This window comes from Corvus brachyrhynchos, unplaced genomic scaffold, assembly GCF_000691975.1.
Source record: "Corvus brachyrhynchos isolate BGI_N302 unplaced genomic scaffold, ASM69197v1 scaffold21, whole genome shotgun sequence".
Taxonomy (NCBI): domain Eukaryota; kingdom Metazoa; phylum Chordata; class Aves; order Passeriformes; family Corvidae; genus Corvus; species Corvus brachyrhynchos.
In genome coordinates this window covers 3977582-3993718 of record NW_008236924.1, presented here as the reverse complement: position 1 = coordinate 3993718, position 16137 = coordinate 3977582, and the positions used below count along the sequence as shown (strand labels likewise).

Here is a 16137-nt window from a genome sequence, read left to right as displayed (position 1 = left end):
TGTGTTTTGCTGCAGAAAGGCGGTTTCAGCTCCAAGGGTAAGGGAAATGAAACAGAAAAATGCTTCCTATTAAGCAAAAGGGATGGAGAGCCCTGTGTAATAGTGCTGTCTGCAGGGGCTGCTCGCTCCGCATTTGCATCCAGCGCGGCCCCGCGCCAGCGCCCGGAGGGAGCCGTGCTATGGCAGGCGGGCTGAGGGGACGAGAGCCAGCCCTGCAGCTCCGGGGTGGGAACGGCCACATCCAGCCCCATGGATGGCAGGCAGTGCCTGGGGGAGGGCAGGTGGATGTGATTCCCTGGGCAGGTCCCGTGGGGAGACTGGGATGTCTCAGCCCATGGTGTGGACGGAGATGGGTCTAAGGAGCTGCTGGAGGGGGTTTGGCCGATGCCCATGGCCAGTTCTGAGGAACTCCTGACTGCTGGGACATGGGCAGTGCCAGCACATCCTCTTGCCCTGCCTGCATCCTCATGGACCCAGAGAACAGCCCCAGCAGAGATCCCAAATCCAACAGGCTCCCCTAGCCCAGGGTACGCCTGCAGTTCTTCCTCGGGGGATGTTCTTCCCCTTTGCTGTTAAATTCTTTAAAAGCCCAAACAGACCCAACGGCTGTGTGGCAGGAAGAACAGCATTCCTTCTGGAGCTTTCCCAAGTAATTCATCCTCTGAGAAATTAATTATCAGCACCGGGGCTGCGTTTAATCAGCATCAGCCCCTGTGTACACGGGGTCGCAGGGTGTTGCTGCCTCTGCCTCCAGCGGCTCTGGGTTCCTGCCGGCAGGGAGGAGATCGGCTGTTGCCCGTGGGCTGGGAATTGTGAGCAAGGAGAGCAGATCCATCCGGGAGGCCCTGACAGCTGTGCAAACACCCCCGGGGCAGCAGCACCTGCCAGCTACGCCCAGGGTGGGTGGAGTGGCGGGGCAGCCCGGGTGCTGAGAGCGGCTCCGACGCCCACACAGGAGTCCCGGGGTGCTCCTGGGGCTGGGAGCAGGGATCTAGCTCGGGAGACAGGGCTCTGTGACCCCCATTCTGTACCGAGGGCAGCAAACCCACGCAGGCAGCGTGACCTCCGCGCAGGTGTGCGGCGCGCCGGGAAGGCGGCTGTGACAGTGTCTGTCTGCTGGGGGATGCGGGGGCATCTGCTCCAGCAGAGCTGCCTCTGGCAGCCGATTCCCTGACAAATGGTGTTTGGTTTGGTGGTAGAGCCTTAATGAAAGCGGTGGCGGCTGCAGGAGGGGGGAGGGGAGCGCCTGCCTGAAGGGAGCTCTGGGGGAGAAAGGAGAAGAAAAGGACAAAAGGACGTTGGACATTCCCTCGTCGATGGCCAGATGGCTCCTTGCAGGACCCGCATCTCGCTGCCTGGCCAGGGGCACCCGGCTCTCCACGGCCTGCCCTGCGTGGTGGGGTCTTGAGCTACCAGGAGAAGGTGTGTTCTGGTGTGGGAGAGCTCAGGGTGGACTTTTTGGAGGTGGGGGTGATGAGGGGTTTGGGGGACCTCTGGGACTGTTGAACTGCAGAAGCTGGAGGTCCCTTGATGTGGAGACGTGTTTCTGTCATACTTGTGCCCTCTAGTGGCTTTGTCCTCTCTCTCTGGTCCCTTGGCCACCATCCCAGTGACATGACCATGCTCCTGGTCCCATGGCCACCATCCCGTGGTGGTCGGGGATCAGCCCCACGCCTCTGGCACTGCCAGCCTTGGCATTCTTGGAGGTGGGGAACTGCTGGACAAGAAGGGCTTAGCTGAGGCCAGGAAGGCACCTGATGATGCCTTCCCCATTGTCATCTCCTTCATGGAAGGGAGTGCTTGTCCTTGGTTTCAAGATGCTTTGGCATGGAAATGTAATTTTTAGATCTGGGGGGAGGAAATGGATTCCATAACCTTTCCAGAGGCTTGATTCCCCAGCCAAAACTGTTGGGTGAGTGACCCCAAAACACATTTTATTCCAGAAAATCAAATATTGAGATTTCTAACACAAAGTTTCTCATTTTCAACTGCTTGGGGCTGTCCTCTACTTTTCTGTTTCCTCTGTGTTTAATCACATGACAGTCTGAAAAAAACCCCCCACCAACTCACTTTTTTTCTCATTCTACGGATGTTTCTCTTTTATCTAAAAGAAATAAAACACTCCTTTGCCTCCGGCCCGTGGCAGCCACCACGTCTCAGCTGCGCTCTTGGGGACAGGAAGCCTGGATGCCCTGCGGCTGCTCCTGCCTCCTGTGTGCTTCTCTCCTTCCCTGTGTCTCCTCTCTGCAGGTTTTTGGACCCTACCCAGAGCTGTGGCAAGGATGGGAAAGGTGGTTTGGTGGAAGAAGCCCAGCCAGGCACTGTGGGCCCCTGGGGTGGCTGGTAGAGCAAGGTGAGGATGGGGGTCCCATATATAGGGCAGCATGAGCTCCTGTGTCCCCTGCAGGGACAGGGGGATGGGGATGTCCCCATGCACTTGGCAGCCAGCCCTTCCTGTGCTCCCTCCACTAGCAGGGGATATTTCCTATCTGAGAGAGCAGATGTTGGTTAGGAGCTTCCTAAGCAGTTTCTCTTCCCTCACAGAATTGCTGCTTGTCGAGAGAATTAAATTCTCTTTTGTTGTCAGTTTAGAGGAGAACAAAACCAAATGTCACCTGGAGAAATTCTCGCTGCTGCACCCCCAGGGGATGGAACGGCTGCCTCAGGATTAGCCCATCACTGAGAAAGCCGATGGTCTCTGAGGGGATTAGAGAGATGATCGATGCTGGGATTAGCTTGTGTGGTGGCTGCAGTGACAGCAGTGACCCAGAGCAGCAGCTCCACCCTGCCTGTGCTTGCACTGAGCCAGCCCGTCCCCAGCCCATCCCCGTGGTCTCCCGGGATGGTTCCCGAGCAGTGACAGCCCAGTGGGGAGGGACTGGGGGCAGCGCCGCTGCAGCCAGCACTGCCACAGATGTTCTGCATTTTGGCTTTCTCCCTCTTCCAGCCTCGTTAGTATTGAAATTAAAAGCAAGTGTTTGTGAATTGGTAGTTGTTCTCCAAGACCCTAATTAGCAAATCTCTTCATCCCCTGGGGCTGCAATCTAATAATAAAAAAAAAAAAAAAAAAACCAAAAACCCCGGCACCCAAACAAGCCCCAAACCTTGTTTGATGGATCGAGAGTGCTACTGGAACAGTAGGAAACGGCTCTTCCTGCTTAGTATGGTAATTAAACACTTCAATTGCAATTATTTTTGCAATTAGATAAGTCTCTAATTGTTATCATAGGTGGCAGGGGTTTGGGTGTGTGTTTGCCAGTTCTTCAAGCTGGAGCGGAGCGTGGATGCTGCAGGCGGTTCAGGCCTGCTCCTGCCTGGTTTGCTTGGGGAAGAGGAGCTCTCCGTGTGCTCCTCTGCAGGGACACGGCTCCTGCTGCTCTGGAAAGCTGCTGATGAGGCACTTTCTCAATCTGCTCCAGAGGGCTCAGTCCAAGGGTCTCGTAGCTCCTTCTCCCAAAGCCGTATGAGGGAGGACCATGAGGGCACCTTACCTGCCAGGGCATCACCTTGCTGGGGCTGTTTCCTTGCCCACCGATGCTTTAGTGGGGTTTGGTTGGGTGCTGGGAGGCACTGGAGCTGCAATGCCCCCCCCCTCTTAGCCTTCCTTGCTCTCTGTAACCACTAACTAGAGGTGGAAGGGTGAAGCCCACAGAGGAACCAGTGGCGGGTGCTGACACTCAGCGCTGCGGTGGCTTGGGCCGTGTCGAGGAGGTGGGGGGGAGAGCGGGGTGTGCTGTGCCGGGTTGGGGAGCACGGGTGATGCTCACGGTGTGGCCGGAGCTCGGGGCCGGTCCGTGCCCGCAGCAAGCAGGGGGAGCTCCGAGCCAGCGGTGCCGCCCCTCCAGGTCCGCGCCTGAGGGGCGGCGAGGTGTCCCCTTCTCCATCAGCTCAGGGACCAGGGAGGGATCATCTGGCTGGTCCCACTGGGCACGATGTGCTCTGCCCTTGCCCAGGGCAGCCGTGCTTGTGTCCTGGGGGTTTGTGCTGTGTCCAGGTTCCGTCCCAGCAGAGGGATGGGGATGGGACAGCAGGGTGTAGCAGGGCAGGGAGGCTCTTCCCAGGACAAAGCACACCCAAAGAAATCAAGTATCTCATTTTCTTTCTGTCTTAAATAGATTTTTATACTGCTGATGATTTCTGCACAGGCTCGGGGCAGAAACCTCCTCTTCTGGGACTCTTAGTGTTGAGCTGCTGGGGAGGGCAGAGCCTGGGGCAAACCCTGGCTGCTCAAAGTCTCCCCATGGCCCAGCAGGCTCCAGGGCTTCTCTTTGCCTCGCAGTAGGGCTGGGACAGGGGACGTGGAGTAAGGGCAGCCCCAGGGATGCCAAACTCTCCCCAGCATGGGAGGCAGTCTTGACCCAGCACGGATGCTGAGGGACTGGGATGTCCTGTGCACAGACATCCAGCACTTGTGGCTGCCAACATCCACCATGCTGAGCCCTCCCGCCACATCACTCCCCCTCTACCAGCACCTTACCCCCTCAAAGGGGTGGATACATCCCTAGGACAGGGCACCAGGGAAGGTAGTGCCTGTGTTGCCTTTCTCCATCATAGGCTGGTCTGCCTGGCACCAAGATCACCACAGCAGCCCCTTTCCCCCCCCACCCTGTGCCCTTGCAGCCTGGCCCACTGCCATGGGTCTGGAGAGGGCACCCCCAGCCCTGCCCTGCCAGGGTCATGCACTGGTTCCTGACCCAGCTCTGCAGGCATCTCTTCCTGCTGGTGTGGGGCTTGATGCTGAAAGTGTCACTGCCCAGACAGGGCAGGGGAGATGTTCTTCTGCAGCTCCTCCGAGGGCTCTTCTAACACACCACCCTCCTGGGAAGAAACCTGGGTGGGCAGAGGCCTCTCCAGCAGTGTTTGGGGATGGAGTGAATGCCACGTGCCAGAGCAGGGATCCTGCAGGGGAACACAGAGGGAGATCAATGGCTTTATAGGATGCAGCTGGATCCATTTCCCCCCATCGCCTGCTCCCCAGTGTAAGGGATGCTGCATTCAGCACTTGCTGTGCCTGGGAGGGACCGTGATGTGATGCTGTGAGGATGCTCTCAGCATCCTCGACTAAATGTTGAGTGCTGACATTTGGGCAGAGCTGAGCAGGCTTGCATCACCCCAAGACCTATCACCCAACTCCCCTCTGAGCAGCATCACTTTGCTTTGTGGCTTTCTCTGCCTGTTCTTCCTGTCCCTCGGGCCACCAGCAGCAGCAGGGTTGTCAGTGTTGTAGCCTGACAAAAGTTGATGTTCTGAGGTTGGCAGTGCTCTGCTCCTGGGTGCTGCTTCTCCCATGGCCCCTCTCCTTGGTACTGCTGTGGGTCAGGGAATTTTTTGGTCAGGGACTCTTTGGGTGGGCGTCCTGTACGAGGTAGCATTTCCTGTCCCCCACCCCCATGGTGCAGAAAGGATGTTTGTGGTCAAACCAGGACCTCAGATCTCCTGCAAAAAGGCCTCTACTTCATTCTGCTGATTAGATCAGCAGCCTCTCAGGGGATGGCTGGCATTTTGCGTTTTCCTCACGGAAGCTACGTGTGTCTTGGAACATATGCACAGAGATGGGAAGCATGAAGCAGAAGAGCTGGAATTGTTGTCCCCTCTGTCCCTGCTGCTGGGCAGTGACAGCAGCAGAGATGTCTCTGCCTTGTGTCTGCACTGCCAGGGGGATAAGTACTGTGTCTGCCCTGGGGAGCTTCACTCTGTGATTTCCAGACTGGGGGGTTCACCCTGCTCCTCTTGCAGGGCAGCAGTGATGCCTCCCCAAAGAACAGCATCTGCAGCCTCCAGTCCTCTGGTTCTCCTTCTGCTGATGGGCCATGGCATTTCCAGGGTGATTCTCAGGGAGTACCTCTGAGAAGTGTGGGTTGATGTTGCAGCCCAGGGCAGGGGGTCCCTGTGCTCCAGCTCCCTTTCAGCTGTGTGTGTGGACAGACAGACAGACAGACAGCTCTGGCTCCTGTTGTTGCTGTGACCTTGGCTAAGGTTAAAAGTGCTCAGTGTGCAGCAGGGACCAAGTGTGCCCAGCTCCCAGCACGTGGGTGACCGTATTTCCCCCCCAAGGCAGAGTCAATATGGAGAGCCCAGGTTATCGGAGTGCAGCATTGGAGGGGAGCGCATGCGGAGGCCAGGGTGACCTTGCCTGACTCTTCCTGAAAAGTGCTGCACAAAGTGGCTCTCTGGAGCTGAGAGGCATCCCCATGCAGGGCAGGCGTGGCCTCCAGCACAGCAGCACTTGGAGAGAGCAGCACATGCCTCATGCAGCATCAGCTCTTCACCTCGGGAGCCCTGCCAGCATCTCCGCCAAAGCTGCTGGCAATTTATGTGGATGTAGGCTTGCATGAAAATGAAGTGTGCTGGAAATTCATAGTCTGAATGCAGCTGCTTCTGCAGTGCGTGAGGGACAGGCAGGATGCAGCATCTTCCAGGGCATCTCAGGCTGGTTCTATAAGCCCAAAACTCCAGGGCAGCCACAGAGGAGGGGCCCAGCTCTATTCATCTCCCCTGGGCTTGGGACTGGGTTTGGAGAGCAAACAGTGCTGCATAAAGGAGTGAGGATGCATCTCTGATGCTATCACCCTTTGCACCAGGTACCAGGTACCAGGAAGGGATGCCTGCCCCAGGCAAAAGGCAGTGGATGCCACAGCAGGGAAAGCAGCCTCCTCCCTCATTTTCACCCAGGGACCCTGGCCTTGTACTCACCCTGCAGCTCTTGCCTCTGCTGTTGAGTTTCTTGCTGAGGAAAGCTGAGTGTTGTCCTTTCAACCTCACACACAGGATTTTGGAAGAAGGCAGCCAGGAGTTGAAGGCTGGGAGATGTGGGTCCTAGGGCAGCGGGCTGGCTGAGACTCACAGAAAAGCTCCGGTGCTGGAAAGGTTAAATCGCACATGAAGACAGGAAAAAGAGAAAAAGAACAGACCAGTCTGTCAGTGCCAGCCTGGCTGAGCCTGGCTTTGGTCTGTGAAGCACCAGGTAGTGTCTGCCTGCTGTCTGTCCCCTGAGGGACACTAGGACAGTGACTCTTTCCGATGGGAACTTCTCTGCCCATGCATTGTGGCTGTGGTCCTGCCCTAAGCTGCTCTAAGCACAGCCGACATGCAAGAATGTGAGCCAGAGCCACTCATTCAGCTCCAGTGTTTTCTTCCCCAAAACTTCCCTGGTAGTGCTCCCTCTCACAGGATTTTGATTTCCCTGGACCTCAGGGTCCAGTCTCAGAGCCGACAGCCACGAGCATGACAAGCACCAGGTCTCTTCAGAGCCCTGTTCCATTGCACTGAAGCAGGTTCCTGAGAGCACTTCAGTGCTCTTCTTTACTGGTTTTGTGTGAATTGCCTTCCTCTCTGATGCCCAGTGAGCAAATGGGAGCAGCTGTCTTCCCTTGCATCTCTGCTTGGCCCTGCACTCTCCACCCTACCTGGTCCTCAGCATTGGAAATGCCCTCCAGCCCTTTAAATGATGGGGGTTTCCTACAGCTTTTGATTCTCTGCCCTGCTCTTGACTGAGATTCCAAGTGACTCCTCAGACCAGCTGCACTTCTCCAGTATTTCCACTCTCGTTTGTTAGTCTTTTCCCTATGCCTCAGAACTGAAAAGGACATTGTTATTAAGGGCAGCGGTTCAAAATTCTGCTGGTTGTGCTTTCCCTTGTATGACCCCATGGAGCTGCTCTGAGCAGAGCTCTTCTGAGCTCTGGGTGTTCTTATCTGGAGGGTGTTATGAGTTTTTGGAATTATTTATGTTGGTCTTTTCCTGTTAACATGTTCAGGGCAGATGACTCGGAAGACTCTGTGGAGAGGAAGAGGGGAGAGGAACCAGCTCGGTTTGTGCTGCGGGTGGAGTTGGCTGCCAGGTTTTGGTGAATGGGTAAATCCTGTGCTCAGCTGTCCTGTGTGGTATTAGTTGATCCTAATCATCTGCCAACAGCAGATCTTTCTGTATCTGACTATGGAGAAAAGGGCTGGAAGGGGCCACATATGATCGTTGGTGCAACAGTGCTGTGAGGTGAGGGGGCCACGAAGAGAAGGAGAGAAAGTAAAAGCAGTACCTTGAGGTGCTCGAGCAACTCTTTATCTGATTGTGAGCAGAAACCACAGTGGTGATGCTGTGTAGGACGGGGAGGCAGCTCTCTAGATTTTGAAAGGTCAAGAAACATTCCCTTACTTGAGCCTTCCCTCTGGGGAACCAGGGGAAGAATTTTTTTTACCCAGAAAAGATGGGAGAGGGAAAGCCAGGAAATCAGTGACCTTGCCCTCTGCCTGACGAACAGAAACCCATTTTTCTTCCCCTTTTACCTCCCTCCAAGTCATTATTCTCCCTTTGTGGTACGGCAGCATTTTGAGAAGACACTGGCATTTATATTCTCTTGTCTCTTGGCTGTGTAGGGTGATCCCGACAGCCTGTTCCCCATCTCCAGCTCTCCCAATTGAGCTGCAGAGCCTCAGTGCATGAGCTCCTGGCTTGCCCAGGGGCTGCACTTCTGTGTGAGCAAACAGGACAGCTCTCTTTGTCTCTCCATGTTTGCAGAAACACCTCCACCACCTTAGGCACGTGTTTTCCATATGTTTTTATATACAACCTACAGTTTACCAAATGCTATAACTTTGGGCTCCTCATTAATTCCTTGGAAACTGAAAAATGCAGCCCCAGGACCTGCGTTCTTGTATTTGTTCATGTTAATCCATACCCCTGTATCTCTTCCTCTGCCTCCCTCCCTTGGCTAAAGTCACATTGGTGACTTGGGGGAGGCACGATGCTGCCTCAGCCTTTTGGGTGGCTCTGAACTTTGGTTCACCTCCCTGAGTTCTCCTTTTGGTGGCTCAAGACTGTTTCTGGGGCAGGATCAAGGGCACGTGCTGCGAGAGCGCACGAGCGCGGTTTCTTTGCTGGCACGCTGGGAACAGGGAATCAAAGGACTCCTTATCTATGGATGGAAAGTTTCTGGGCTGCTTATCAGGCATTGCTTAGAGGTTAGATTAGTCTCAGGAGCAGCAGATTGACAACCTGCCTCTCCGTTCTCCTTGTGCTTGGCTGAGTGAACACCTTGGAGTGAGGCAGTGAGAGGGTGCCACAGCCCCGTGGGGACATGGGTGCCCAGGGAGAGGGCTGGGGACACAGCCTGGCACAGATCTTGCCCACTTTGCTCCCATCCTGCTCCCTCACTGCACCCCTTGGTGGGGTTGACCCTCATAAAATACTTGGGATGACGCTGAGGGAATTTTTGGCTCGAACTTTACATGGGTATTTGTATTCCTAAAAGCATTTGCCAACCAAATTTGGGCTACTCCTGCCTCTTTCCAGAGATGGGAATGGAACTTGCTGTTGGCTGAATTCACTGCTGGTGCAAACTGATAGCTGAAATGCTGAGGGTGCGTGGCTCGGACTGAAAGGGAAGTGGCTGAGCTGCTCTGCAGGGAACTGGGGACCGAGATTTTGGCTCCTGCAGGGACTTTCTGCCTGGCTGCAGGTGCTCTGACTCTGTGCCCCAGGACTAATTCCTGATTTCCCCTCTGTGATGGGCAGTCACCTTTCCTGGGCCCCTGCAGCTCTGCTGTGTGCCCAGACTTTGCTGGCTGTTCCTCACTGGGACATGGCTGTTTTTGGGGAGCAGCCCCAGCTAACGGCTGCACCCCATCTGTACAGCAAATTCTGAAGGCAAAACTGTCCCCATTACCCAGCAAAGCCAGGGTGACAAGTTTTGTGGTCCCTGTGAACAGTGGCAGTTCCAGGGGAAGGCCAGCCATGTGGGAAGTTGGAGTACCTGGGCTTGTGCTGCCAGCATGGAGGGGATGCAAGCTGTGGTTGGTGAGGGATTCCTGTGGATGGTGATGAAATTCTGAATTTACCAGTTGCCTGGGCAAGGATTGCCTGCTGGGGCATCAGTTTGTTGCTTAAAAGTCCATGGAAATTGTGGGGTCCCCAACTCTGCCTTCCTCTCTGGGGACAGACCTACCATTAGAGTCCCTACTGTAGGAAGGCTCTTACCTCTTGAGGGCTCCATCGGTGAGCAGTGTCCCCTTCTTGTTCCTTACCTCCAGTTTCAAGGGTTTACCCTCCTGCCTGCCCCTGGGCTGGGCCTCCTGGAGGGGAGGCAGGTGGGAGTTCCTGGGGTGTCCCATCCTCCAGCAATGCAGCAAGTGCTGGTACGCCACTCGGAAATCCCTGTTGAGTGTCCCGTAGAGGATGGGGTTCAGGGCTGAGTTGGCATAGCCCAGCCAGAGAACAATGGACATGGGTGTGCCTTTCACCCTGCTGTCCCCCCACACCCCCCGGTACGTGAACATGGTGAAATAGGGGAACCAGCACACGATGAACGCTCCCAGCACCACTGCCAGCGTCACGGTGGCTTTGTGCTCTTTCACCATGGGTAGCGTGGAGGTGTTGCCCCACATGTGGTTGATCCTCTTGGCTTGCTCCCTCGCTATCTTCAGTATCCGGTAGTAGGTGATGCACATGATGACCAAAGGGATGTAGAAGGTGAGCAAGGCGTCCACTAACCCATACACAAAGTTCACCTCCAGCGTGCACTCCTTGTTGCAAGGGCCTGTGTTTTGCACTGCTGTCCCGTTGGTGTTCCAGCCCAGGTGGATGGGGAGGAAGGAGACCATCAGTGAAACAGTCCAAATAACACCCAAACCCACGGCCACGCGGGAGGGAGTGACCACCTGGCGGTAGCGCAGTGGGGTGGTGACGGCAAAGTAGCGGTCCAGGCTGATCATGAAGAGGTTGAGGATGGAGGCTGTGCACAGCATGACGTCCAGGCTGGTGTAGATGTTGCACAAAATGCTGCCAAAGGGCCACTCCTTGGTGAGTTCATAGAAAGCAGAGAATGGCAGCACCAGAAGCCCCACCAGCAGGTCGGTGATGGCTAAGGAGACAATGATGCAGTTTGTCAAGCTCCGGAGCCGGCGGTCGAGGGTGACGGCCAGGCAGACGATGATGTTACCACAGAGAGTGATCACGATGAGGATGACGAGGCAGGACCCGACCAGCAGCTGCAGGGGAAAGTCCATCCTTTTTTGAGAGCTTGTGTGGTTGTAACATGGATCCATGGTGTCACTGCAAGGATGGAGCAGTCCTGCTCCCATCAGCTCCAAAGCTGCTTGGAGTGAGCCTCTACCAGGCAGACCTAGAGCTCTTCCCAAAGCGACCCTTGGTCTACAGTGACCTTGGAGAACATTGCAGAGTCACTTTACATGTTCAGCCTTGTGTGCTGGGAATGACATGGTCTAGGAAAGACATGGCACTGCAACTCACTTGTGTCTCTAGCTCCCCTCTGGGAGTTCAGTGCTGGAGCTGACGTCCTGTGGCAGCTGCTGGTGGATCTCAGCTGCTCCTTTTCCTTTCCTGCCTTCTCCTTTCCTCTGAGTGACCATGGGGTCAGGTCCTGTGGGGTCTCATGCCCTCTGCATGTTTCGTTACTGACAGTGGTCAGCAGTGCTCCAGCAGAGACAGAGCTTTGCCACCTCCTGAGGACAACCTGCAAAAGAAAGTGTCTGGTGAGGCCCTGGCACAGGGTGCCCAGAGAATTTGTGGCTGCCCCATCCCTGGAGATGTTTGAGGCCGGGTTGGACGGGGCTTGAAGCAACCTGGGATAGTGGAAGATGTCCCTGCCCATGGCAGGGGGTGGAACAAGGTGCTCTATAAGATGCCTTCCAACCCAAACCATTCTGTGATACTATAAAAGCATCAAGTCAGAGATGCAGTGGGCAAAGACCCTTTAAGCTTTCCCTCAAACCCCTCCAGAAACAGAGTGTCCACACCTTCCTGGCTGCTCCAGCCCACTCAAGCCCAAATTGGAAAGTCCTTTGGCAGCCAGGCACCTGTGTACCTGTCAGCTGGGCTCTCCCAGCCCTAGGGGTGCCCATGTAATGTAGGGATGTCGAGAGAAGGGCAGGGATTTTAAAACCATCACATTCCTGTAGGCTTGCAATAGAAGTGAGAACAAAGAGGATATGAAGAAACAATTTTCCTGAGAAAGCAGTTCTTATGCAATCCAGCAAAATTAGTCACAACTACGTAATTTCTGAATCTTGGCTGTGGCTGCCAGTCCCATTAAACTTTGCCCTTGTGTCTGTGCTCTGCAGCAGCCCAACACCTTGGGTTGGTCCCTGCCATCACAAATCACAGTAGCTCCTGTAGCCTGTATAGGAAATCCCCACTCTGCTCTGGGTCTTGGAAGGGAAGAGGAACATCCCTTTTCCTGTCTGTTTTCTGTCTGGATACAAATAACAAAAATCCGCATTTTGTAAGGGAAGAAACAACAGAGCAAACCACTCTAACTTCCAAATGAGCTGCTGATTATGGTGATCTCCAAGACCCCACCACTACTAGATTCAAAGGGACCTTGGTTCCTTGACTGGAAGCAATACCCATGTTGGGAAGATCCCTAAAGGGGAACTGAGGCACTGCAGGGACAAGAAAGAGGGCTGGGAACAGGCTGAGGAGCTGGACTGACTGTGCTGGGACCCTCATGGAGCTGCCTGTGTCCAAGCTGTGGTCTCCCACCATGATCTTCCCAGATGAGATAAGGGGTCTCCTCATCCTCCTCGATGTGCTGGTGTGGGAGAGCTGCACTGGTCCCCATGGGCGGTGCACGACCCAGCTCTGCAGGCTCTCTGCACCCCAGAGAGACTCCATGAAGCCCTCCCTGGTGGTGCCCAGGATTGTGCATGAAGGTAGAGCTGATTCTCTGCAGAGAGCAACAGGTTGCAGAGATGGAGCAATAAGAAGAAACTCCAGGAAAGGAAAAAGTCCAGCCTTGTCAGAGGACTAACGTGAGATTTTGAAGTTAAACTCCCCCTGCAACAACAAGATAACACTGTGGCGCAGGTTGAAATACTCTTCAGATGATTTATGTCTTTGATTCAAGTCTAAAGGCATGGGGGCCACGGGAGGGAGTATACCAGGGAGGCTGCATGAGTAAACAACTACTGATTGCCAGGAACCATATGGGGGCGAGACTGGGACTGGACCACTGAGATTAGAGGCGATACCCAGAGCCCTGCTGCTTCCAAAGGCAGGGAAAGCGAACAACAAGCCATGAACCCACCTGTAGGAAGCCTTTTGCTGAGCAGAGCAAACTGATTGCCAGAGAGGAGGCCCTCTGAGTTTGGGTGCTGGGATTGAGGCTGTTGGGAGAAGGATGCGATGCTTTCAGCCACGGCAGCAGCGTGTGGAGCAGTTCCTCACCTCCAGCTGCAGCGCAGGCTCTTGCCATGGAAAGCTTTTTGTTCACTCACAAAAGGAGTGTGGAACAAGCTGAACGCTGCCTGCCCACTGATAGCAGTGAGGAGAACAGGTTGTTCTCACAGAAGGGTATTTCCAAGTGAAAGGGATGTGTTTTCATTGCTACCAACATGTGGAAATGGCAGATTAAATTATAGGGGGAGTAGCACACTTAGAAAATGCTGTGGGTGGATGGCAGCCTCCTACGTGGCTGCTTTGCCACACACCAACAACCTGCTCCTGCCTCTGGCTCTTGCAGCTCTGCTGGGCCTTGCCTCGGGCTCTGCTGCTGGGTCCCAGCTCTGGGCACGTTGGCACGTTCGGCTCCTGCCACAGTGCCAGGGCAGCTCCCGGTGCAGCCCTGCACTGCAGATGTGCTCGGAAGGAGTTTTGCTTCTTCTTGCTTTTTCAGAGTAGCTCAGGGCAAGGAGTGGGCATTTGCAAGGGGACAGTGGTGTCCCCATCCCTGCAGAGGAGTCCAGGTAGAGCTGGGGACTCCGTGCTCAATGTGGGCTGCAGGGCTGAGCTGCCTGCAAACCCTTGGGGATGCTCCTCCGTGGAGTGGGGCAGGACCTGCCTCCTGTCAGCTCTGATGTGAGATGCTGCAACCTTAACTGCGGTGGAGGTGCCAGAGACTTTCCCATATCAGCCAAATTATCTCAAGGAAGCACTCCCCCAGGTGAGCATAGCCTCTGGACATGGCTTTGCAGGAAAAGCAGACTGGAGGGCTGGTATTGATGGGGGGCTGTCAGCTCACTGCTGTCAGGACACAGACCCCAGGTCCAGCTCAGAGCTCTTTCCTGGAGCACTGGCTCTCTGTGACTCCACATGCACCCCTGGCTTTCTGCCTGGGTCACTTGCAGCCACATTCAGTACCTGTGCCCTCTGCTCCTGTTGTGTTTTGGCAAAGCGAGTGGATTTCCTCCTCGATGCACGAGTGGAGCAGCTGTTTCCTGTGGCAGCAACAGCCAGAATAAATGGTACCTTTCCAGCCCTGTCTCACCAGGCAGCTTTTACATTTACCTGATTATCCTCATTATCACAGCCTGGATCTGTTCCTGGTTCAAAATCACCCTCCTGGCATTGAAGGAACCAGAGCAGGGCATTGCTTCTGGGTCATCTTTCTTGTGCCTTTTCCAGTGGTGCTGGTGTTCTGGTGGACACTATCTCTGCTGTGAGGACTTGTCAGGTTGCATTTGTTTTGTTTGCAGTCATCCTGGGGTTCCCTAAAAGCCAGATATTTTTCCTATGGTGTTTTCAGCTGCTTAGAGTAGCAATTTTTGCTTTTAGACCCTAAGCATGTGAGCTTGTGCAGCCCAGTGTGTTTCTGTTAATCTTCAGATCCTCTGGTTCTTCTGCTGTCGTACTTAGTCCCTTGTCCAGTGCAAAACTTCTCCCAAGTTTCTCACCAGAACATTTTTCCTATAGAAATCCTCATTTTCTGAGCCAAGGTCACTAATGAAAACCATTAAATAAAATTTACCTCTAGGTTGATCTTTAAGGAGCTCTGTTCATAGCCTTCTTTGGTGCATTAACGATCCTTCCATTGTAATATCCTATAGTCTCACCATTATCCTCTTTACAATTCTCATAGTAATTTCTGTCTTCTCGCTCCTGAATAGATATTTTCTGCTCTGTTGCAGTCCATGTTGCATTAGATCCACTGTGTTCCCCTTTAAAATGGCATTTATCTCCCCTGGGGAGGGGGTTGTGATTTATTCACAGGAAATTTCTGTTGCATTTTACCTTTTTATTACCCCTCCCCTTCTCTCAGCATCCTTTCCTCCAACATCATTAATTCCAGCACTTGGTGCACTTTTGCAGTAAGATTAATGGGATGCAGTGCTGGCTCCAGCAGGGAATGCATTGGCTCCTCTCCCTTCCTGTGCTTCCACTTCTGGCACATCAGGTTTGTTTTAAACCTGTTAAAAGCCTGGGTGCATCAGCACCATAAGCAGACACGTGGGAAGAGAGGAGCACTCAGGGAGTGCCTGAATGTGGCAGCCTCTCTTTGGGAAGCGTTTCCCACTTCTGGGAAGGACAGAGGTGGTGGGGGGCTCAGGAGAAGTGCCACGTGAAGCTTTTTAGCTCTGTCCTACGGACAGGAGGGCTCTGCCCTTGCAGACCTGAAATGTTACTCTGCCTCCCATGATAGCTTCTTTCTGAGAAAGGTGCTGGCAGAAGTCACTTAAGAGCAAAGTGCATTCCCTGGCCATGCAGAGCTCACAGCAGAGCATTGTGGCTTTTTCTAAAATTCTGTTCAACTCCTTCCTGAGATTAAACATCTGGGCATGCTGGGAGAGGTACTTCAGCCAAGAGATGGGAGTGTGGGGGTTTCTTCTGGTCTGAGAGAGGGTGTTTGACGTCTGATGGTGGGAATTGCAAAACTCCCAAGCTCGGAATGGGCTTCTTGATCCCCTGCCAGATCCATGAGCCTGACTCACAATGGGACAAGAGCAAATTTGCCGGAGGTAGGACTTGAAGGCAATGTCAGAGAGGACAAATGTGAGGAGACACTGGTGTCCTGCCTGGCTGTATCCCCAGACACTTCTGTCCCTCTTCCTTGGGCTTCTCCAGAGCTTGGTGCTCTCTCTGCCCTATCCCAGTGTGATGTCTGATACAAAGCAGCAATTACTACCTCTGGCATGAGCAGAGGGGCTGGGGGAAGCTGGACAAAATCCCCATCACTGCCACCAGCCCTCCATCAGGCTTCCCCAGGAGGAAAGGAGCTCTGTGGGTTAGAAGCTGTTCAGGACCCCTGAAAGCAGGAAATGTGAAGAGGTATGTGAAACCCAACAGAGCAGTCAGCATTCTGAAAGTTTGCTTGGCACTGAGTATCCAGGAAAGGTGAAACTGAAATCAGAGGTGTCGGGCTCATGAGTGTGCTTGGAGCTGCCTGAGTTTCCGGGGTTCAGCCTCCTG

General features: G+C 54.3%; 1 protein-coding gene across 2 annotated transcripts in view; it reads right to left on the bottom strand.

Annotated features, from left to right (window-relative positions):
- Window positions 1–1913: 1913 nt before the first annotated feature.
- The window catches only part of HRH2 (histamine receptor H2), a 15147-nt gene continuing 923 nt past the window's right edge, over window positions 1914–16137 (bottom strand). The window contains exons 2-4 of one of the 2 annotated variants that reach the window (XM_017728161.1): window positions 10020–11467; window positions 6694–6859; window positions 1914–4899 (exon numbers count right to left, since the gene is read on the bottom strand). In XM_017728161.1, coding sequence (XP_017583650.1) covers window positions 4676–4899; window positions 6694–6859; window positions 10020–11075 — 1446 coding nt within the window. In that variant the 5' untranslated portion in view covers window positions 11076–11467 and the 3' untranslated portion in view covers window positions 1914–4675. Of the gene's footprint in view, window positions 4900–6693; window positions 6860–9972; window positions 11468–16137 lie in introns of those variants that run through there. The other variant, XM_008629075.2, reaches the window with a different exon arrangement.